The sequence below is a fragment of the Mustela erminea genome, chromosome 10 (genome assembly GCF_009829155.1).
Source record: "Mustela erminea isolate mMusErm1 chromosome 10, mMusErm1.Pri, whole genome shotgun sequence".
Taxonomy (NCBI): Eukaryota; Metazoa; Chordata; class Mammalia; order Carnivora; family Mustelidae; genus Mustela; species Mustela erminea.
The window spans coordinates 68,504,710-68,529,871 of NC_045623.1; the positions used below are offsets into that span (position 1 = coordinate 68,504,710).

General features: G+C 36.4%; 1 protein-coding gene across 3 annotated transcripts in view; it reads left to right on the forward strand.

Annotated features, from left to right (window-relative positions):
* NRDC (nardilysin convertase) overlaps window positions 1–25,162 on the forward strand; it is a 97,609-nt gene that overhangs the window by 31,111 nt on the left and 41,336 nt on the right. For 2 of the 3 annotated variants that reach the window (XR_004276200.1, XM_032302358.1), the window contains exons 3-6: window positions 2,644–2,777; window positions 3,689–3,758; window positions 3,915–3,996; window positions 5,036–5,189. Coding sequence is in view for 2 of the 3 variants with exons in the window: in XM_032302358.1 (XP_032158249.1) it covers window positions 2,644–2,777; window positions 3,689–3,758; window positions 3,915–3,996; window positions 5,036–5,189 (440 nt within the window). In the remaining variant the exon portion in view is untranslated. The remainder of the gene's footprint in view (window positions 1–2,643; window positions 2,778–3,688; window positions 3,759–3,914; window positions 3,997–5,035; window positions 5,190–25,162) is intronic. The other variant, XM_032302359.1, reaches the window with a different exon arrangement.

A 25,162-nucleotide genomic window follows, 5' to 3' on the forward strand; every position in this document is an offset into this window, starting at 1 on the left:
AGTATAGAATTCTCACCTGGGCCTATGGTTCTGAGAGTCCTCATGGGTAATTTCTGCTTAGTAATTTCATGTGTTTTTATCTCTTTTTATGGGAAAGCACCAAGTAATTTGGAGGAATTGAAATAAAAATGGTCAGTTGAGCTTCATGTAATACATATAGTTGACTGTTGAACAATGTGGGGTTTAGGGGTACCAACCTCCTGTGCAGTTGAAAATCCTTGCATAACCTTTGATTTCCCCTAAAATTTAACTACTAATAGCTTACTGTTCCCTGGAAGACTTGCTGATAGATAGTTGATTCACACATATTTTTTTTTTTTAATATTTTATTTATTTATTTGAGACAGAGTATGGGACAGATAGCATGAACAGGGCAGGGGAGCAGAGGGGGAGGGAGAAGCAGGCTCTTCACTGAGCAGGGACCCCAATATGGGGCTCCATCTCAGGACCCTAGGATCATGACCTGAGCTGAAGGCAGATGCATAACATTGAGCCACCTAGGCACTTCGATTATTTTGTATGTTATATGTATTATATGTTATATGTATTATGTACTGTATTGTTATAATAAAGTGAGCTAGAGAAAAGAAAACATTATGAAGAAAATCATAAGTAAAAGAAAATACATTTACAATGTTGTATTTATTAAAAAACATCCAAGTTGAACTGCCTGAGCAGTTCAAACCTGTGTTGTTTAAGGGCTAAGTGTAATAACAATAAATAAATATAGCAATAGGGCTTGATAAGGAGAATTTCCCCTCTCTGGACATCTTTTGACGAATGCCTCCATTTTATAGTAGGGAGCATCTATATTAGAGGATAATATTTTTTTGGAGACATTACAGTGGAATTGATCAGCAAATGTTTGTTAAAACTTGTTTCTTGACTATCAATAATATATTCAACGTGACATAGTCAATATACAAATGAAATAAAATTCATATTATTAAGACTAAAATCTAGATGTCCAACATACTATAAGGTGGTCAGCCCTCAGAGATATAAAGATGTGAGAATACAGGTAGTAGATATTTTATGAATAAATCCATTTGTGGATAGTCAGTCTTCCTGGAAAAATTACTTTCTTAAAGAAGGTTGTACCAGTTATTACACTAAGTTGTTGGGGGAATTGGATCACGTTTTTAAGAATCTATTTGCCCCTTGCTATATATATTATGAATGATGCCTGTTTTGGGGTAACATGATAGGACAAGTGGTTTTAGTTGGAAAACTTGAGGAATAAAAATGAAAATACTGAAAAGAAATAATTGATACTCTATATTAAGGTCTTTATGAATAAATCCAGAACTGATACATTAACTTAATTTAAAATAGACCTCATAATTCCAAATAGAGCAATAAAAGAAAGGAAGAAATAAATGATAAAAGTCACAGAGTAGAAAGAAATCCACAGTCAAGAAACCTGAGTTCTAATTCTGTCTCTGTCTCTATCTGGATGGTTTTATGCCTTTTCATAATAATTTTTTAAAAGTTTTTTTTGTTTTTGTTTTGTTTTTTTTTTTTTTAAGTAGTCTCTCTACCCAATGTGGGGCTTGAAATTACTTGATCATGAGAACAAGAGTTGCATGGTCTACTGACTGAGCCAGCCAGGTGTCCCTAGATTATATACATAATTTTTAATGTCCATTTTAGCTCTAAAACTGATGATGTGATAACTTCATAACTGAATATTTCCTGTCTGAAAGTTTCTGTACGTATCTATTAATTACTTTTTCCATGCTTTGAACTTCTTTATGTCTTCTGTCAACTGATAAGCAAAACTCTAGGGTTAAATTAAAAGCTTGTTTTGACAGCCAGTTTTATTGTCTAGATGTAATAAAATACCTTAGATTTACGTAGCAGTTGTGAACCCCTTTGACAAATGAAGATGTGCATCCAGTATTTTGGTACCCCTTTTTATTTTGCTTAGGTGGATCAAACTCTATAAATGTTTACCTTTTCTAGAGCATCAAGATCAGATTATAGTGATCATTTAAAAATGGCTTAAAGCTGCCTTTCTTTTCTGAAAACTCAGTATGATATATTGCCTCATAAGATATCAATAGCTAGTGTTCTGGATCATTTTAGAAAGGAATGCAGGAACCTAATGTAGTTTGAAGATGAAATCAAATTGTTCAGATGCAGTGGTTACACTCGTGAAAGAAAAGGTCCTATGATTGTAACATTGGAAATGGTTTATATTCGTTGAATGAATAAGTATCTGCAAAAGGGAAATAAAGTTAGATAGGCAAGATAAGAGGTGCCTTAAGAGTAGTTTAGGGTTTTGCATTGGTTTTATGATTTAATTTTTATTGGAAAAATGTGGACCTTGTTTAAGGTAAATATGAGAATTAGTAAAAGAAGTAGAAAGAAATAATTTTGAGGTTTTTGGAGAATATTTACGTAATTAAGAAGGTAACTACTATTCTGAGGATCATTTTCATCCCCCTCCATTTTCCTCATCCTGAAAGGAAGTTGTTCTTGGTCTGAAAGTTTTGATAAATTAAAAAGGTTAAAATTTAAGTATGATATATACAGAATTAATGATTTGTTCAGGGGTTTCTTAAGTCAGTTCTCCAGTATGAATTTCTCAAGTATGAATTTCTTGGGTAGATAATTCTCAAGTATGAATTTCTTTTCTAGCAATCGCAGAGCCTGTTTTTGCTGTGGTCAAAGCTGACTGATAGACTGTGGTTTAAGTCAACTTATACAAAAATGTCTTCAGCCCTGCTGGTCAAGACGAGAAATCTTTATGGGGTAGTTGGAGCTGAAAGCAGGTTAGGCATCTATTAAACATCATAGAACAGGTTAGACTGTGGTTCGAAGAAGTGGATATTCCCCCATGTTTTGACGAGTTTATGTGCCTATGTCTACAAAATGGGATTTACATTATCAAACGAGGCTGTTTGGTTCTTCTAAAAACATATTTTCATTATCTGACACATGGTTAAACTTCATACCAGGAACATGCTATTTCTTAAGAGTTCTCTTTCTAAAAGAGTAACCATTTATCAAAACGCTCTTTGATGCCAAATATGTTAGCCTTTTAAAATTGATATTTGAAAAATTTGGGGAAGTTAATAATTCAGCTTCCTATACTCAAGGATTCAGATTGACTTATTTTCCCCTCCTGTTTGTGTCTTTTAATTTACAATGACATAATGGTATGCCCTAATCATTTTAAGTGGTGTACTTAATCATTTCTAAGTGACGTACCTAATCATTTTTAAGTGGTATACCTCTTGACGATCTAATTTGTTAAAAACCTTTGATTTGCCAAAGGTATTGGGGGAATATCTATTGATATATGTATTCTGTATATGAAGACATGAAGAACTAAAAAGGCTCTTTAAAGTTCTATAGATTTTTAATAAAGATTTTCTTTTTTAACCATTTACTCATTTTCTTTATTAGATGTTTTCCTGACACGTATTTACCATTTTAATAAAAATGAAAATTTTTGAATAACACTGAGAAGTCTCACATTCAGTAACTGAGTTACTGAACACAGAGTCTTTAATTGCTAATTTCTAGACATATTACTTATGCAGATTTCCGAAATCTAATAAATAAGGAAATATGACTTTGTTCAGAACTCTGAAATGCTGGCAAGAAGTGATAGTTGGTAGGCTGGCTAGTCCCCTTCCCTTTTTTTTTTTTTCCTCTCTGTTTCTGCTTTTTCCCTTAGGTCTGCACCTGTTCAGCATTTGGCAGGATGGCAAGAGGAGGAGCAGCAGGGTGAAACTGACACAGTTCTGGTGAGTTTCACTTCGCTGCTCCTCCTGTTACTCAGGGAAAGAATTTTATTACTTTCTGTTGGAAACCATCAGTCTCCAAGTGAATCCTTAATATGTGATGACAGTATTATTTCTTTAGGATTGACTCACTATTTGTATGTGTTCTACTTATTCCAGTCTGCAGCGGCTCTTTGTGTTGGAGTTGGGAGTTTTGCTGATCCGGATGACCTGCCCGGGCTGGCACACTTTTTGGAACACAGTAAGATCTTTGTAAAATACCATTCCTGAGTGTGTGTTTTCCTCCAGATTTGTATGAATTGATTTCAAAGATGAGTAACTGGTTTGATGGAAGTATGATATGTTTAAGAAGGTAAAAGGCTAAGAAAAAATATTTATGAATATTATAGCTGAAGACTTAAATTTAATCTCCTTAACCATATTAGTTTTGTGGATTAGGATGAAACCACTTAGAAGAATATTTTAACAAGCAAATTTTATTATTGTTCAGGTATGCTAAGACCAACAGATCAGCAGATAATTGCCTGTCTCTAGAAATCTAGTCTTTAACTTTGGGAAGGGCTGTCTCTCCCACGGTTAGCAAGTCCCCAAGATGTCAAAGCATTAGAAATACAGAAAATTAAAAAAACTTGATTAATATCACAACAAAACAACATCTTCGGTTTAACTATAAATGTACCTAAATAAAACCTGTATGGATGCTATATAGATAGAGACAGAGATATTTTTTTTTTTTTTTAAGATTTTATTTATTCATTTGACACAGAGAGATCACAAGTAGGCAGAGAGGCAGGCAGAGAGAGAGAGAGAGGAGGAAGCAGGCTCCCCGCGGAGCAGAGAACCCGATGCGGGACTCGATCCCAGGACCCTGAGATCATGACCCGAGCCGAAGGCAGCGGCTCAACCCACTGAGCCACCCAGGCGCCCGAGACAGAGATATTTTAATCCGTTTGTTTTCTTCAATTATTTATATGTTTTTTCTAAGCTAATTGAGGGCAAACTTCTCTCCTTAGGAGTTATTATAATAACAATCTGCATACATGTTTATGTTGTTTGCATTTTAATGTTTTTACAAATGAAACTAAAACTAATATATGAGCATTATAGAAAATTACAAAAACAAATAAAATGAAGAAAGTATTATGGAGACACAACCATTGTTAACATGTTGGTATATTTTCTTCCAGTTTTTTTTTTTGCATTTGAGAATTTTTATCCTTGATAATAAAAGCATTGTCTTATCTCTTTGTCTTCTGTGACTTTGTGTTCTTTCCACTTAGTGGTGTTCATGGGTAGTTTGAAATACCCAGATGAAAATGGATTTGATGCCTTCCTGAAGAAACATGGGGGTAGTGATAATGCTTCAACTGATTGTGAACGTACAGTCTTTCAATTTGATGTCCAGAGAAAATACTTCAAGGAAGCCCTGGACAGGTAACTAACTCAAAATGTATATTTATTTTAATTATCTAATGACATTTTACAAATGGTAATAGTGGATGTTGTTCTCTGGTATTTCTTTCTAAGCAGTACTCTAACTCTGTAGAATTGTCATAGTACTTTATTTGGAGAAATGAGCAAACTATTAAATGTCCTTGGTTCCTGTTCTATAATACGTGGTCTTTGTATTGAGTTTCATAAATGTGATCTGTGGTGGCTCATTATTGCAGTTATTTTTCTAATTTAGTAGAAAATACAGAAAACAGAAGCAAAAAAAGGGTATGATTGCTTCTAATTTTATCATTTAAAGATAACTATGGTTAATGTTTGGTATATAGCCATCTATATCTTTAAATGTTTATGGGATCATATTATTCATATTTTTTGTTTTTGTTTTTGTTTTCTTTTTTTAAAAATTCATATTTTTTATATTTTAATTTTTAAGTCTTAATTCCAGTATAGTTAACATACAGTGTTAAGTTTCATCTCAGGTGCACAATATGATGATTCACCAATTCTATATATTACTCAATGCTCATCAAGATAAGTGTACTCTTAATCCCCTTAATCTATTTCACCCATTCTCCTATCCACCTTTCCTCTGGTAACCATCCATTCTCTGTAGTTAAGAGCCTGTTATTTGATTTATTCCTTTACTTCCCTTTGTTTTGTTTAAGTTTCACATATGGGTGAATCCTTTTATATTTTTAAACAAGGTATATCATTTTTACACATCATTATATAATATATAAAACATAATATTAAGGGATTGGGTGTTATTTTTGTTGTATAAGAAGTATCATAATGTGTTCAAGTTACATATTTTTTTAAAGCTTTCTGTACTTACTGCAAAATTGTTTTCTTGAAAGCTTATATCCATGCGTTAGTAGAATTTTGATATCAGAAGGTTGCAGACCAAAGTCTACACTAGAAAAAATGAATCATTCCATGCCAAATTCTACATAAATAAAAGATTGAAATATAAAAAAAGAAATCTTGAATTTGACCAGTATAATGTAAGCCTTTGAGGGCAGAGTTTTTTGTCTATTTTTTTGTTGTTGATATCTTTGCAGCATCAAGAATTTGATAGATAACACAGATAAATTTGTTGAATGAATTCATAGTGTTTCATTATAGAAAAAACTACCATAAATGACTAGAAAATTCTCAAAACATGACAAAAGTTCAGTTTTCTTAAATTGTCTCTTTCCTTAAGAGATTAATTTGATGCTGAAAAATTTTTTGGGTAAAATTCCGTAAGTTGAAAGTATTACCATTATTTTCAATGAAATAAATATGTGTTCCTGAACCCCCAAATTATCAACTTTTTTGCTAAAACAATGTCAAAATCCCATTAAAATTGACCCTATTGCTTTGATAACACTATCAGAGGATATAACCTTCTGGCTTTTCTTCATTAATCTCTAATATGGCTGCTGCCTTGTTCATTGAATTATTTTATGGCTGTTTTTAATTGAATACTTAAGAACATGCTCATAGCACATACATTTGATACTCAGTGTTTCTGTAAGTGAACATTTAATCCCAAAATAACAAACAAAAGGATAGGGACAAAATAAATCAGTGAAGGCAGAGCAAATGATACTAAAGGTTATCGTTCCTGTGAACTTACAAAATCAGGAATACTCTGAGGATGATTGCATGTTTGCTCATTTCAGAGTTCTTAGTTCCCAAGGTTCACAAAATCCAAACAGGTCTTTGTATGTGTAAAGAAATCTTAAGCAGTAGTCAGGTTGAATTCTTATGACTTTATATTTTATTACAAAAACAAAAGTAGCCCCCAAGATAAACACACCAGTACCCCTCCCCACCCCCGCCCTCCCCGCCAAGAAAACCCCCATTTGGTTATATCTAAATATAAAGAAGGAAGAAGGGGCACCTGGGTGGCTCAGTGGGTTGAAGCCTCTGCCTCAGCTCAGGTTATGATCCCAGGATCCTGGGATCAAGCCCCGCATCAAGCTCTCTGCTGGGCAGGGAGCCTGCTTCCCACTCTCTCTCTCTGCCTTCTTGTGATCTCTGTCTGTCAAATAAATAAATAAAATCTTAAAAAAAATAAGGAAGAAACCCATTTCATTGGAAAAAAGATTAGGCAAAGGGTATGTTGAATAAATTCTGACCACCTCAGATTTGATGAAATATGGTATAAAGTTTAGTTAAAGAACTTGATGGATTTCTTCATTCTGTACATTTCTGATTTAAGGATGGCTTTAGGAAATCAAAAGATAATTATATATTTGTTTCTACTTAAAAAAAAAGAACCTACCAGATAAGAATACTACATTAGTAGTATTAGTAGAAGAAATTAATAAGAATATCAAATCATGAATATATGACAAATGATAGTGGTAGAGGATTAAGTATTGCATCTACTATAATAAGTCTGATAATATTATACTTCTACAGTTACTAAGGAATAAAATGTCTTTGGTTTGTTTGCAAAGGACTCATATAGCATGCATTGAGTGTGCCAGTATTTTTTAATAATTGGTCAGTAAAATTCAATTCCTTCACATAAGTCACATTATTTGTTAGTATCTTGGATCACTTAAGTAAAAAGTTGAGGAAATGACTGAATTTTTACTCTGGTAAGTAAGTGAGAATGGAAGCTGCTTTTCTCCTGGTGGCATTTTCTAATTTCAGTATATTTGGACTTGGCTTTATCATTTATCTCAGGCCAAGGGCAAGAAATATCAAAGCCTTGGATGTCCACAAAGTGGGATGTCTAACAGGAGACCCTTATAATAAGCTGGGACTCAGGTCGAGGAAATGGATCAGACATCCAAAGGAATTACAGCCTATTTTCAGAATTCCTGAGTTTTCTGGTGAACTTAAAGCCTTGATTGTGATTTAACACAGCCCAGAATTGGTAGTATTCTTGGATCCCTGAGAGAAGCAAGCACAATTCTTTAAAAAGAAAATGCTTCTATTGATGCATAAATGGAAGAAGAATATATGAAATATCTATAGATAGATGTAGACATGTAGAATGTTATGCAGCCATGGGAAAGAAGGAAATCTTTACATTTGCAACAACATGAATGAACCCAGAGGACTTTAAACTAAGTGAAATAAACCACACAGAAAAAGACAAATACTGTATGATCTCACCCATGTGGAACCAAATTTTTTTAAAAAAGGAAAAGAAAGAAAAAATCCGAATTGATAGAAACAGAGTGGGATGGTGGTTACCAGAGGCTAGATACTGGGAAGATGAGAAGATGCTGGTCAAAGGGCATACACTTTCAGTTGTAAGTTCTGAAGATACAATGTTCAGCATGCGTGGTGACCATGATAATACTGTAATGTACACTTGAAATTTGCTAAGAGAATAGATCTTCAGCATTCACATAAACACACACACACACAGAGGAAATTAAGTAAGGTGATGGATGTGTTAATTGTGGTAATAATTTCACAAAGTATATGTATATCACATCATGTTATATACTTTATTTTCATAAAAGATTTTATTTATTTATTTGAGAGTGAGAGGGAGAAGCAGACTCCTTGCTGAGCAGAGAGCCTGACATGGGGCTTGATCCCAGGACCCTGAGATTATGACCTGAGCTGAAGACAGATGCTTAACTGACTGAGCTACCCAGGTGCTCCTGTACATTTCATTTTTTTATTTTTAAAGATTTTATTTATTTATTTGACAGATAGATAGCAAGAGAGGGAACACAAGCAGGTGTAGTGGTAGAGGGAGAAGCAGGCTTTCTGCTGAGCAGGGAGCCCGATGTGGAGCTTGATCCTAGGACCCTGGGATCATGACCTGAGCCAAAGGCATTTGCTTAAGGACTGAGCCACGCAGGCGCCCTGTACATTCTAAATATATGTAATTTTGGGGGTGCCTGGGTGGCTCAGTTGGTTAAGCATCTGATTCTTGGTCTCCGCTCAGGTCTTGATCTCAGGGTCATGAGTTTAAGAATTGCATTGGGCTCCATGCTAGGCATGAAGCCTACTTAAAAAAAAAAAGGAAAAAAGTATATAATTTTGTCAGTTGTACTTCAAATAAATCTGCAGAAGAGGGGGAAAAAAAAACCCAAGAAAATGCTTCATCCTAGGCCTTATATTATTGCTTGTATAAATAGCTTTCCAAGTAAAATGATCACCATTCAGTCAAATGTAAGGAGACCCACAAAACAAGACATGAATGAGAACAGAAAGACCTTTAATTCATTGGAGATCTTAAGCATTGGAATAGTTAGACACAAATTATAAAAATGATTATACTTTCTGTTTTAAAGAAATAAGGCATTGGGGTGTTTGAGTGGCTTGCTTGGTTGAGCATTGACTATTGATTTTAGCTCAGGTCGTGATCTCAGAGTCTTGGGATTGAGCCCTGCATCAGGCTTCCTGCTCAGTGGGGAGTCTGTTTGAGGATTCTCTCCTTCTGCCCCTCCCCACATTCACAGGCTCTCTCTAAAATAAATCTTAAAAAAAGAAGGCACAAGTTTGAATACAGTTGCAAGTAATAGGAAACTGTAACATGTGACCTATGAGATTTGGAAAATAAAAATAAAAACATCTTGAACTGAGATATGATGATTAAAATTGAAAACTTAATGGATTGGTTTAAGAAAAGAGTAGGTACAGATGAAGATAGAATGAATTAGTGAACTGGAAGATAGGCCAAAAGAAATTCAAAATACAACATAAAGAGGGGAAAATACAGAGAAAAGGAGAAAGGGGTATAGAAGATAGAGCAGAAATGTCCAGTGGAGTCCTAGAAGGAGGAGAGAGAAAAATGGAGAGGACATAGTATTTGAAGGGTTGATCACTGGAAATTTTTCAGAACATCAAGTCAGATGTTACAGAAATCTAACAGATTCCAAAAGTGCACATTAAAAGAAATCCATATATAGAGAAACAGTCATCCTGCAGAAAACCAAATATAGGAAATCTTTGCCAGATAAACAGGCAAAATTCCTCCAAAGGAATATTAGTTAAATTGCTAGATGACTATTTAGCAGCAGTAGTAGAAGGTGAAGGACAGTGGGATATCTGCAGTAGCCTAAAAGGAAATAAGTACCAACCACAAATTCTACATCAAGCAAAAATATGTTCTAAGAATGATTGTAAAATAGATCTTCAGACACACAGTCGAGTTTGCCACCAGCCAAGTAGGAAATTCTAAAGAATTTATTTCAGGTAGAAGGAAAATGAAGGTCAGAGATAAAAAAAAGAACAATGAAAGTCATTTTATATGAGTAAATATAAATGAACATTGATTATTTAAAGCAATAATTGTGAAATTTAAAAAGGCACATAGGGGCGCCTGGGTGGCTCAGTGGGTTAAGCCGCTGCCTTCGGCTCAGGTCATGATCTCGGGGTCCTGGGATTGAGCCCCGCATCGGGCTCTCTGCTCAGCAAGGAGCTTGCTTCCTCCTCTCTCTCTGCCTGCTTGTCATCTCTCTCTGTCAAATAAATAAATAAAATAATAAATAAATAAATAAATAAATAAATAAATAAATAAATAAATAAAAAGGCACATAGAATTAAAGCAAAAATAGTATATCAGTCAGCAGTAATATAAATTAAGAAAAGTTATTTTGGGGGGGTAAGGTTTTGATTAACATTAGACATTGTTAAGTTAAAAGGATACATGGAATATTTTTTAGGGTAATTTCTTTTTTTTTTTTTTTTAAGATTTTATTTATTTATTTGACAGAGAGAGATCACAAGCAGGCAGAGAGGCAGGCAGAGAGAGAGGAGGAAGCAGGCTCCCTGCTGAGCAGAGAGCCCGATGCGGGCCTCTATCCCAGGACCCTGAGATCATGACCTGAGCCGAAGGCAGCGGCTTAACCCACTGAGCCACCCAGGCGCCCTAGGGTAATTTCTAAAAGGACAGAATTTGAGGGGCTCCTGGGTGTCTCATTTGGTTGAGGATCTGACTTCTGCTTAGGTTAGGATCTCAGGGTCTTGGGATCAAGCCCCACATCAGGCTCTGTGCTTAGTGGGGATTCTGCTTCTCCCTGTCTCTCTTCCTCTGCCCCATCTCCACTTGCGCTCTCTCTCTCAAATAAATCTTTTAAAATATAAAAAAATAAAATAAAAACAGAATTTGAGTGTAAAAATTCCAAACGAGTACAGGGAAAACGTTTGGAATTGTTTTTTAAAAAACATTTAATTAAGTGATAAGTTAGGTGGCACCAATTCTTAGTTCTAAGGGAACTCACAAAATAAGATGAGAATCAAGGAATGCTTGCTTTCTGAAAGAAGTGGTGTTTCTGGGATCCAAAGGATGAGTAGGAACTGCCTTAGGCTAAAGGCAGTCCATGAGCTTAGACCCCTTTTTAATGACTGTGATGGAGTATCTGCTTTCTAATAAATCTCTTTCAAGTGGTGAGAGTTGAAGCTGGGACATGGCTGCCCAGTTTGATATTTTCAGCCTCCCTTGCAGTGAGGTATGGATTTGTGGAAAGTCTTGCCAATGAAGTGTGAGTGGAAGTAAGATGATCTCTGACCCTACACCTCAGCTGGAAAGGAAAAACTTTTGAAAATCTTGTGTTGAAAATGTCAGAGTCATTATCATCCTGAGTCTCTGAAAGACTGAATGGAGGAGAGATACCTACTGACTTGGTTCATCTATCTTGGACTGTCATAGTAGCAGGAAATAAACTTCTGTCTTCTTTGAGTCATGACATTTTTGGCTCCTTTGTTACAGCAGTTAATATATGTCTTTGCATGTGTGTGTGTGTCTTTGTGTGTGTTTGCATGTATACATGTGTGGGTTTTGTTTTTGTTTTTGTTTTTGTTTTTTACAAAAATAGAATATTTGGGCGCCTGGGTGGCTTAGTGGATTAAAGCCTCTGCCTTCAGCTCAGATCATGATCTCAGGGTCCTAGGATTGAGCCCAGGGCTCAATGCATGGGGCGGGGGGGTCTCTGCTCAGCAGGGAGCCTGCTTCACCCCCCCTCTGCCTGCCTCTCTGCCTATTTGTGATCTCTGTATGTCAAATAAATAAAATAAAATAAAATAAAATAGAATTGTACCATATGTACTATTTCACTTAACAAATCCATAGTATCTATATCTGTATATATATTTTTAAGATCTTATTTACTTATTTGACAGAGAGAGATAGCACAAGAAGGGGGAGCAGCAGGGAGAGGGAGAGGGAGAAGCAGGCTCCCTGCTGAGGACCCTGGGATCATGACCTGTGAGCTCAAGGGAGACACTTATTTAAATGACTGAGCCACCCAGGCATGCCTCAACAGATATATTTCCATGATTTTTTGAACCTTTAAGTTGAAAGAATAGTACAGATAATACACACTACATTTTATCTTGTCAACTTGCTTTATCTCTCACTCTGTATATTCTTTTTCTGAACAATTTCAAAGTGACCAGGCTTTATGGTGCTTCACCCTTAAATACTTCAGTATGCATCTCCATCGAAACAGACAATCTTCTGCAATACCAGCACTGCGGCAATACTAGTGCCTTAAGAAAATTTAATCATCCCATACATTATCTAATATGTAGAGCGTATTCAGTCTGAATTGTCCTCCGTTTTTCTTTTAGTTGTCTTGATTTATGATCCAATCGAGGTACATGCATTGCATGTAGTACATCTCTTTAGTTCTCTGTCATTTTTGCTTTTTTTTTAAAAATCATTTTTACTGTTTTGAAGAGTCCTAGAATACCTTATTTTCTGAATTTGATTCACTCCTCATAATAAAATTCACGTTAATAAAAAAAATTTCTCTTAAATAATGAATTCAGAGGAAAAAATGGGAGAGACAGAAACAGAACACGCAATGAATATAGTACAAAGGGGAAGGGGGAAGATGTAGATCCATATATATCAGTAATTACTGTTAAATGTATATGAATTAACATTCAGTTAAAAGATAAACATTATTTTCAAACCTGGTTTTCAAGATTTAGATATAAACATAAAAATACAAAAAGGTTGAAAGTAAGAGGGTCATAAAATAATATATCATGCGGATAGATACACCAGTGTAAAGAAGGCTAGAGTACTTACATTGATATCAGAAAAAATAGGTATTTTAAGGCAAAAAAAATTTACTGTTCAAGGCTTACTTCATGTTGTTGAAAATTTAACTAGGAAGACATATTTGTTTTAAATTTGAACACATCTAATTAACATAGCCTCAAAATAAGTCAGATATAAGGACAGATGCACAAATAGCCAACCTCTGTGGGATATTTAACATTTCCTTTTCAGTAATTGAGATAACAACCATTTCCGTGGTTTCCAGGTTACAAATTTTTCCAGGTGTAATAGAATGCTTTAAAAGTTTGACCAGGGACGCCTGGGTGGCTCAGTTGGTTAAGCGCTGCCTTTGGCTCAGGTCATGGTCCCAGCATCCTGGGATCGAGTCCCACATCGGGCTCCTTGCTCGGCAGGGAGCCTGCTTCTCCCTTTGCCTCTGTCTCTGCCATTCTGTCTGCCCGTGCTAGCTCGTGCTCTCTCTTTCTCTCTCTCTCACAAAAAAAAAAAAGTTTGACCATATTTTAAGCCACAGATTCAGTCCAAATTTCAAAACACTGGAGTCCTATTACATTTTCTGATCACAGTACACTGTTAAAATTCAGCTAGGAATCAATAGCAGAAAGATAGCTACAACACCCACTTTTTTTTTGGAAATTAAATATACTAGTATGAAATAATGGGTAAAAGGGGGAGAAAGCATGTCTGAAATTAGAAAATATTTGGCATTGAATTATAAAAATATGGAGTATTGTGAGATGTAGGTATAGTAATACTTCAAGGGAAATGTATAATCTTAACTGCATATGTTATTTATTTTTTTAAAGATTTTACTTATTTATTTATTTGACAGAGAGATACACAGTGAGAGAGGGAACAGAAGCAGAAGTGGGAGAGAGAGAAACAGGGTTCCTGCAGAGCAGGGAGCCCGATGAGGGGCTGGATCCCCATCTATCCCTTCACTTTCAATCTGCATGTGTCTTTAGGGCAGAAGTGAGTCACTTGTAGGTAGCATATAGATGGATCTTGCTTTTTTATCCATTCCATTACTCTATGTCTTTTGATTTGAGTGTTTCTTTTATATTTGGTGTAATTAGTGGTATATATGTATTTACTACCATCTTATTACTTCTTTTATGGCTGTTTTGTAATTCTTCTCTATTCCTTCTCATGCCCTCTTCTGTCTTGATTATTTGGCTTTCTTTAGTGAAATACTTGGATTTCTTTCTCTTTATTTTTTCAAATCTGTTACTAGTTTTTGATTTACAGCTACCATTTGGTTTGTGTATAACATCTTCTGCATATAGCAGTCTATATTAAGTTGATGGTCACTTAAGTTTTAGCCCATTCTTTACTCCTCTCCTCACTGTGTTTTAGGTATACGGTGTCATACTTTACATCTTTTTCTTTTGAGAGTGTCTTAACTGATGTTTACAGATATACTTATTTTTTACCACTTTTGTATTTCCTACTTTTAAAACTCTTATTTATAGTCTTTGCTTTCCACTCAGAGTCCCCTTCAGTATTTCTAATAGGACTGTTTTGGTGATCATGATTTCTTTTAACCTTTGTCTGTCTGGGAAACTCTTTAGCTCTCCTCCTGTTCTGAATGGTAGCCTTACTGAATGGAGTATTCTTGACTGCTGATGTTTCCCCTTCAGCACTTTGGATATATCATGCCACTCTCATCTGACTGGCAGAGTTTCTGATGAAAAATCAGCTAGCAGCCTTATGAGGTTTCCCGTATATATAATGGTTTTCTTTTCTCTTACTGCTTTTAAAATTCTCTATCACTACTTCTGGCCACTTTAATTACTATGTGTCTTGGTTTGGACCTTCTTGGGTTGATTTTGTTGTGGGTTCTGTGTGCTACCTGGATCTGGATTTCTGCTTCCTTCACCCAGATTCAGGGAGTTTTCAGCTATTTCTTCAAATAAATTTTCTGTCGCCATTCCTCTCTTCTGAGATACCTATAAAATGAATGTTAATATATTTCATGATGTCATTAAGTTTTCTATTTTCATTTTATATTTTTTTCCTCTCCCCCCATCTTGATTGTTTTCTATTATTCTGTGTTCCAGGTCCCTGATCCATTCACCTGCTGCTTTTCATCTAAAATGTATTCCATCTACTGTATTTTTAATTTATTGAGTTCTTCATCTCTGATTAGTTCTTTATGTTTTCTGTCTCTTAGTAAGGGGTCTCACTGAGGTCCTCCAGTCTTTTCTCAAGTCCAGTGAGTATCTTTATTGTTAGTTTAAATTCTCTATCAGGCATACTACTTATCTCTGTTTCATTTACATCTCTTACTATGGTTTTGTCCTATTTTTTCATTTGAGACATATTCCTGTGTCTCTTCATTTCGTTTAACTTTTTGAGTCTGTTTCTGTATGTTAGGCAATTCAGCTATGTCTCCTGCTCTTGAAAGTAACAGCCTTTTGAAGAAAAGGTCATGCCCTGTAATGCAGTATCCTCTGTTCACTAGAACTTGGTACTTCAGGGTGTCTCCTATGTGTGTTTTGTATGTCCTGCTGTTGTGGCTGAGCTGCCACTTGTCTGCAGTGCAACTTCTCTTTTGTTTGTTCGGTTCCTTTGCTGTTAGTGGGCCAGTCTGGGGCCACCTTGGGCTTTAGTTGAGTCAGATTGAACATTTGCCAGAGATGCTGTAGCACCAAACTCTAGAGTGCTTTTCCTGTTTTGTCCCCTGAGAAACTTTTGTTGGCGGGCAAGGCCTGCAATCAGACCAGCTGTCTACTCCCAGCCCACTGTTGGGGCTGCTGTGTGACTGGTATATGCGGTTATCTTTCCTTTTCTTTGGGGCAGGAGTCACTTTGGAGGGGTGCCGGCACATTGGTACTGTTGCACACTGTCAGGCTTGTGGCATTACATTGGATAGGCTCTCACCAAGGGTGTATTGGAGGGGGCAGATCTGTAGAAGCATGTAGGATGCAGGGTGTTAGTGAAGTTTGCCCTGATCTGCTGTGGAAATAGATGTGGAGAACAGGCTTGGCTGAAGGGGCATGTCCACAGGAGAATGCAGGTGTGGGTTGGCGATGTTAGCAAGTTAGGTAGCGAGTGTCAGCATTGTGTTATGTGCTTAGGCTGGTAGTAGGGGGAGGAAATTGCCCCCCCCCCCCCGCCCAAACTCCTTTGTTCCTGGAGAAGTCTCCCAACTGGTCCATGTTCATATAGCACAGGCTCTGAGATTAGTAAATCTCCCTCTTGTGATCCCAGGTGATTTTCAAACTGCTGCTTCTATGCTGTCTCTGTGGTACTGTTTGTTTTGCTGTCTCTTTAAGGGTAGGGACTTAGTTTCCTCTTGCTCTTCCAGCTCTCAGAGCCAAGCCCACTGATTCTTCAAGTACCAGGTTTTAAGTCCTGCTGGTTATAAGAATTTGTGAAATTCAGCCCCTCTGTTTTTCAAAACCAAATATTATGGGAATTTGTCTGGGCTCCCCAGTGTGGGAGTCTTTCTCTCCCCTCTGTGCACCTGGGACCCTCCCATGGACAGTCCTCAGTGTTTGTTTAGCTCACAACCAGACTCTGGTCCTGGGATCGAGTCCCACATCAGGTGCCTTGTTCAGCGGGAAGTCTGCTTCTTCCTCTCCCACTCCTCCTGCCTGTGTTCCTTTTCTTGCTATGTCTCTCTCTGTCAAATAAATAAACTCTTAAAAAAAAAAAAAGTTATAAACATACACTGATCTGTCAAAAGCCCCAAAGCACATGAAACAAAACTGGCATAATTGAAGGGAGAAATACACAATACAATAATAATAGTTGGAAGTGTAAAATTATACTTTTTAAATAAGATTTATTCATTTGTTTATTTATTTGAGAGAGAACACAAGCAGAGGGGAGGAGCAGAGGGAGAGGGAGAAGCAGACTCTCTGCTGAGCAGGGAGCCCAACATGGGGCTCAATCTCAGGGCCCCAAGATCATGACCTAAGCTGAAGGCAGATGCTCAACTGACTGAGGCTCTTAGGCACCCCTCCACTTTTTTTTTTTTTTTAAACATGTATTTATTTTAGAGAGAGAGAAAGAATGGGGTTGAAAGCGGCAGAGGAAGAGAGAATCTTAAGCATACTCTGTGCCACGCACAGAACCTGACATGGAGCTCGGTTTTACGACCACAAAATCGTGATCTGAGCTGAAGCCAAGAGTTGGATGCCCCATTGACTGTGCCACCTACGCATTCCAAATTCCACTTTTAATAAAGCATACCAAAACTAGGTAGATCAACAGAAAATGGAAGATGTGAACATCAGTCTAAACTGGTAGACATCTATAGGATATTCCATCCAAAGTGAGCAGAATACACACATTCTTCTTAAGTGCAGCTTGGATCATTCTCCAGCATTGACATTTATTACCTCATGAAAATAATTCCCAATAAATTTGAAAGCATTGAAATTATAGATTGTGTTCTGTAACTGTAATGGAATGGAATTGAAAATCATTAATGGAAGGAAACTTGGAGAATTCTACATGTGTAAAAATTAAACCATAGACTCTCAAATCAGTGGGTCAAAGAAGAAATCACAAAAGAAGTTAAAAAATACTTGGAGACTAATGAACATGAAAACAGCATATGAAAATGTATAAGATGCAGCAAAAACTCTGCTCAGAGGGACATTTATAGCTGTAAATACCTCCATTATAAAAGAAAGGTGTAAACTTACATCTTAACTAGGCAAGAAACACAATTTAAGCCCAAATAAACAGAAGGAAGGATAATAAAATTTAGAGTGGAAATTGATGAAATAGGGTATAGAAAATAGAGAAAACCAAAAAGTTGAAAAAGAACAAAATTGACAAACCTCCAGCTATACTGAAAATGAAGACTCAGATTATTAAAAGCAGGAATGAAGTAGGAAACATTTCCTTTTTCTTCTTTCCCTTCCTCCCTCCCTCTCTCCTTTCCTTCTTTTCTGCTGTCCTTCCTTCCTTCCTATTTTTCATTTATTTACAGAGAGAGGAGAGAGCATGAGTGGGTGTAGGGGCAGGGGTAGAAGAAGATACCCCGGTGAGCAGGGATCCTGATGTGGGACTGGATCCCAGAACCCTGGGATCATGACCTAAGCCAAAGGTAGCACTTAACTGACTGAGCCACCCAGGTGCCTAAAAGTAAACATTTCTATGGTCTTACCAAAATAAAAAGGACTACCGTACAATATTGAAGCTACTAGGATGAGATAGGATTTAAGGATTTGGAATTTAAGATCATAGTGTGTGTGTGTGTGTGTGTGTACACATTTTCCCCTAGGACAGTGGTTTAGGATTTGCTAGTTCAGCAGTCATGGCAGCTTTAGAGAGCATAGCTACCACAAATAATAAGAATTTGTTTATACATAATCCTACAAATTCCACAGAAGAACTGTTAGAGCTAATACTGAGTTCAGCAAAGTTGCTGGATAGAAGATGGGTGTACAAAAATCAATTGTATTTCAGTACACAAGCAATGAAAAACCCAAAAATGAAATTAAGAAAAAATTCCTTTGACAATAACATCCAAAAAAATAAAATACCAAGGAATAATTTTAATAAAGGAAGTATAAGAGTTGATGTTTAAAGCCACAAAAAATTGTTGAAATAAATTAAAGAAAACCCAAATTACAGCAAAAACAACTCATGTTTATAGATTGTAAGACTTTATGTTGTTGAGATGCTAATACTTCCTTAGCTGATTTACAGGTTCAGTTTAATTTTTTTTAAGATTTATTTATTTGAGAGCGAGAACAAGTGTGTGCATGTGGAGTAGGAGCACAGGAAGAGGGAGAGAAACTCTAGCACACACTCTGCTGAGCATGGAGCCTGTCTCACAACCCTGGATCATGACCTGTGCCAAAATCAAAACTTAGCCACCCAGCGGCCCCTCAGTTTAATTTGTATCAAAATTTCAACTGCCTTATTTGAAGAAATTAATAAGTGAGCTTATCTTAAGATTCAGTGGAAGAGAAGAGACCAGGATAGCAAAAATTATTTTGAAAGAGAACAAAACTTGAAGGACTCCTATTCCCAAATTCAACACTTACTGAAAGGTGTAGTAATCAAACCAGTATGGTACTGGCATAGGGATAGACAGATCAGTGAAATAGCGTTGAGACTCCAGAAATAAACCATTACATTTATGGTTAGTTAGAAGGGCTCCAAGACAATTCATTGGGAAAGAAAAGGTTTTCAACAAATGTTACTGGGATAACTAAATACAAACATTAACAAATTGAGTCATAGACTTAAATGTCAAAGCAAGAACTACAAACTCTGAAGAAAACATAGGCATAAATGTTTGTGACTTCGGATTTGACAATACTTCTTTTCAGATATGACACCAAAAGTAAAAACAAGAAGGGAAAAACTAGATAAATTAGACTCCATTATAATCAGAAACTTTTTAGCTATAAATTGCCATATGTTGAAAGTGGGAAGACAGCTCACAGAAGAAACTACCTTTTTTTTTTTTTTTTTAAAGATTTTATTTATTTGACAGAGAGAGATCACAAGTAGAGAGAGAGAGAGGGAAGCAGGCTCCCTGCTGAGCAGAGAGCCCAATGTGGGACCCCATCCCAGGACACTGAGATCATGACCCGAGCCGAAGGCAGCGGCTTAACCCATTGAGCCACCCAGGCGCCCCAAGAAACTACTTTTGAATCACGTATCCGACAAGAGACTAGGAGAAAATATGTTTAGAACTCATAGCTCAACAATAAAAGACAATGCAAATTTAACTTAAGAATTAAAAATGGGTGGGACGCCTGGGTGGCTCAGTTGGTTGGACGACTGCCTTCGGCTCAGGTCATGATCCCAGAGTCCTGGAATCGAGTCCCGCATTGGGCTCCCAGCTCCATGGGGAGTCTGCTTCTCCCTTTGATTTCTCCTCGCTCATGCTCTCTCTCACTACCTCTCTCTCAATAAATAAATAAAAATCTTAAAAAAAACAAAAACAAAAAGAAAGAATTAAAAATGGGTAAAGGATCTGAATAGATAGTTCTCTGAAGAAGACATGTAGATGGCCAATAAGCACATGAATAAGATGCTCAACTTCAGTAGTCACTAGGGAAATGAAAATAAAAAACCACAATGAGTTACCATTTCACACGATTTGAAAAAGAAAAATAATAACTAGTGAATATTCCAAGAAATTAGGACCTTCATACATTGCTGGTGGTACAGCTATGTGGGAAAACAGTTTAGTGCTTCCTCAAAAAGTTAAATAGAGGTATCATATGTCCCAGCACTTCCCCACTTAGTATGTAACCTAGAGAATTGAAAAAACATCTACACAAAAATTTGTACATGGATGTTCATAGCAACAGTTATATTCATAATAGGTCTAAGTAGAAATAACCGAAATATCCATCAACTGATGAATAGATAAAATATGATATAGCCATATAATGGAATATTACTTAGCAATAAGAAGAGAATGATGTCCTGATACGTACTACAACATGAATGAATCTTGAAAACATTATGCTAAGTGAAAGAGGCCGGACTTTTGTGTCTGTCATAATGTGTGGTTTCATTTATAAGGAATGTGCAGAATAGGGAAATCCACAGATACCAAAAGTAGAGTAGTAGTTGCCAAGGGCTGGGATGATGGGGAATAACTGTTAACAAGAACAGGGTTGATTTAGGAGGCAATGAAATTTTCTGAAATTGTTCTTTAGTGTTTTCACAATCCTGTGAATGTAGTAAATCTGCTTAATTATACTCTTTAAAAGGGAATTTTGTAGATTTTGAGTTATTTCTCAGTAGAACCAAACAGGATGTATTGTTTAAAACAAAACTGGAAAGCTAGATATGGGTTCTTGGAAAAAACTGATAAAATAGATAAGACTTTCACAAAACTGGTCAAGGGGAAATAATACGTGCAAATGCCAGGAATGAAAAAGAATATGACTTAACGATCTTTCAGATATTGAAAATATAATAAGGTATTTTGAATACCTGTGCCAGTAAGCAAAAAAAAACCCTGGAAGTACATATATTCTTAGAAATATAATTTATAAAACCCAATGGGAGAAATTACAATAAAAAGTTTGAATAATCTTATAATCATTTAAAGAATTGAATTTATAATGAAAAAATCTTCTTAAAAATAAACTGTTAGGTTTAGAGTTCTATAAAAACTTGAAGGAAGAAATAATTCCTCCCTCATTTATGGAGATACCATGACCTTGATATAAGAAAGTATAGTATAAGAAAAATTATAGACCATAATTATATACAAATAGCAATATCTAATAAGGATAATACAGTAGTATTGAGTTGGGTTAGAAAATATGAGGTAATGTTAACATGAGAAAATCAATTAATGCAGTTTATCACTTTGTCAGATTTTTTTTTTTTTTAAGATTTTATTTATTTATTTGACAGAGAGCACATACAGGGAGATGGCAGGCAGAGGGAGAGGAGGAAGCAGGCCCTGGCTGAGTAGGGAGCCTGATTTGGGGCTTGATCCCAGGAGCCTGGGATCATGACCTAAGCTGAAGACAGCCACTTTACTGACTGAGCCACCCAGGTTGCCCCCATCACATTGTCAGATTGAAGAAAAAAATATATGTAGAAAAAAAATTATGTGATGAAATTCAGTATCTGTTCATGAAGGTGTTCTTAGCAAACAGAGTATGTCAGCTTTCTCAATATGATATTTGATATTTTGAACCAAGCCTTATATTTAGTGGTGAAACCTTGAAAGCTTTCAAGTTGAGATTAGATGCGAGACAGAGATGCAAGTTGTGATCGCTTCTGTTTATCATTCTATTAGGCAAGAAAGAAAAATAAGCAAAATACACAGCTGTCATAGTAGGTAATATGATTGTGAATTTAGAAAATTCAGATTTTTCTAGGGATAAATTATTAACATTAGCATAATGTAATGTGGCTTGATATATAAAATAAAAAGTGATAAAATGGTATGTTTAATATATAAAAGTCAGTAGTATTTCTCTGTAGGAGCAACAGTTAAAATACCTTTAAAGCTGTAAAAATAAATAAATACTCAGAAGTCATTCTGAGGTATTTTGAATACCTGTGCCAGTAAGCAAAAAAAACCCCTGGAAGTACATATATTCTTTAACACACTGAGCCACCCAGGCACCCCAGAAGATATATGTAGTTTTAAATAGAAAAGCTAAGTCTAAAATTTGTAAGGAGAGGCAGAGGTCCAATTATTTTTTCAAAGGAAAAATAACAGGATAGCAGGACTTGTGACCTGGTAGATACTTAGATTTGTTTTGTAATTAAGACATGATGTTGGGGCACCTGGGTGGCTCAGTGGGTTAAAGCCTCTGCCTTTGGCTCGGGTCATGATCCCAGGGTCCTGGGATCGAGCCCCACATCGGGCTCTCTGCTCTGCAGGGAGCCTGCTTCCCCCTCTCTCTCTGCCTGCCTCTCTGCCTACCCTGTGATCTCTGTCAAATAAATAAATAAAATCTTAAAAAAAAAAAAAAAAAAAGACATGATGTTCACAGGGGGCTAAGCAAAGAGACCAATGGAACAGAAGAGAAATCCTGGAAATAGACCAACACATAAGTAGACACTTGATTTTTGGTAGGGGCACTGTGGAACGGTGATGAAAGAGCTTTTTAAGAAATTATTCTAATATAATTGGGCTTCTGTAAAGCCAGAAACAAAATTGACTCCTTGCCTCACAACATACACAAATGGTTAATTCCAGGTAGATCATAGATCAAAAAGTACAACTAAAAGTTTCAGAGTTAAGGGTAACTTTAGCCTTGGTAAGAGTTACCAGACAAGGTATAAAAAGCACAAAATGTAAAGGAAAAGTGGTAACTACATTATGTTAATCAAAAGATACTATAGGGGTGCCTAGGTGGTTCAGTCAGTTAAACGCAGCTGCCTTCAGCTCAGGTCACGATCGCTGATCATGGGGTGGATGGAGCCCCACATTAGACTCCCTGCTTAGCAGAGAGTCTACTTCTCCCTCAGCCCCTCCACCCCTGCCCCCCTCTTGTGTACTCTCTCTCTGTGTCTTTCAAATGAATAGATAAAACTTTTCTTTTCCCCCAAGATTTTATTTATTTGTCAGAGAGATAGCACAGGCAAGTGGAGTGGCAGGCAGAGGGAGAAGCAGGCTCCCTCCTGAGCAAGGAGCCCAATGCAGGACTCCATCTCAGGACCCTGGTATCTTGACCTGAGCTGAAGGCACATGCCTAATCAACTGAGCCACCCAGAAGTCCTAATAAAAATCTTTTAAAAAGGGCACCTGGGTGGCTCAGTGTGGTAAGCCTCTGCCTTCGGCTTAGGTCATGATCTCAGGGTCCTGGGATCGAGTCCTGCATCAGGCTCTCTGCTCAGCAGAGAGCCTGCTTCCCCCTCTCTCTCTGTTTGCCTCTCTGCCTACTTGTGATTTCTCTCTCTGTGTGTCAAATAAATAAATAAAATCTTTGAAAAAAAAATCTTTTAAAAAAAGTTGCTATAAAGAGTGTGGGGAAAAAAGCAAGTTTAAAATAGAAGAATATATTTGCAACACATATAACCAAGGACTTATATTTAAAATAACTCTCACTGATTTTTAATTATTAGATTATATATATAATTATAACATAATTAAATGTATAAAATGAATAAGCATATATATTACTAGAATCAGAAAAAATACAACCTAATAGAAAAAAAGCCTCAAACAGGTATTCTACAAAAGAAAAAATTCAAATGATATATTTTTTTAAGATTTTATTTATTTATTTGACAGAGACACAGTGAGAGAGGGGACAGAAGCGGGGAGAGTGGGAGAGTGAGAAGTAGGTTTTCCACCGAACAGGGAGCCTGATGCAGCGCTCGATTCCAGGACTCTGGGCTCATGACCCGAGCTAAAGTCAGATGCTTAACAACTGAGCCACCTGGGTGCCCCTGAAATGATTAATAAATATATGAAATGGTATTCAGTCTCATTAGGAATTGAGAAAATGTAAATTAAAGCCAGTATGAGATTTAACGTACATACTCTTAAAAGTTGCAGTAAATACTAAAGTCAGACTATACCAGGTGAGGGTGATACAAATTTTGTTTTATTTAGTGCTATTAAACATATGCATGCATACACTATTATGTAGGAGTTCTTTTCTGGATTTATACCTAGACAGACTTGTGCAAATGTGCCCCAATACACTTTGCTAAGAATTTATGGCAGCATTGATTGTAATAGTTCAAACCTGAAACCAGACCAGATGTTCATTTGCAGTACCTTAGATGAATAAATTAATGCAGTGGAATATTCTGCAGTGAAAATAAAAGAACCACAGCCACATGTGCCATCATGAGTGAATATTAAATAAGTAAGATGTAAAGAATATGTACAGTGTATTTCCATTTACATAAAGTCAGAAACAAAACTAGATTTTGTCTAGAACATGTATACTTTTTTTTTTTTTTGAAGATTTTATTTATTTATCGAGGGGAGGGGGAGAGAGCAAGCACAGGCAGACAGAATGGCAGGCAGAGGCAGAGGGAGAAGCAGGCTCCCTGCTGAGCAAGGAGACCGATGTGGGCCTTGATCCCAGGACGCTGGGATCATGACCTGAGCCGAAGGCAGCTGCTTAACCAACTGAGCCACCCAGGCGTCCCTAGAACATGTATTCTTAGCAGGGATGATCTTTTCCTGTTGGTGGCAAAAAATTGTTCTTTGGAGGTGAAAAAGTGGTCAGAATTATAATGGTTTGTCACCCTCCAAAGCTTAACGCTACCTGATAAAACCTTTACTTAATACCTAATCTCTGTTTTGAGTTTTCTTGAGCTTTTTTTGAGTTTTCATGAGCACCACTTATAGTGATATGAATTCATAAAAGACATATAAAGCATATGCAATGTCAGTACTGCAAAATTGTGTTGGGTAGGTAATTGGAGGACTTTCAAATTATTGTTTGATTTTGAAGTCATCAGTAGAGGTGGTCTGCACATGCCAGTTCCATTTGCTGCTTTGTGAATGTTTGTTTGATACTCTGTGCTTTTGTGTATGACT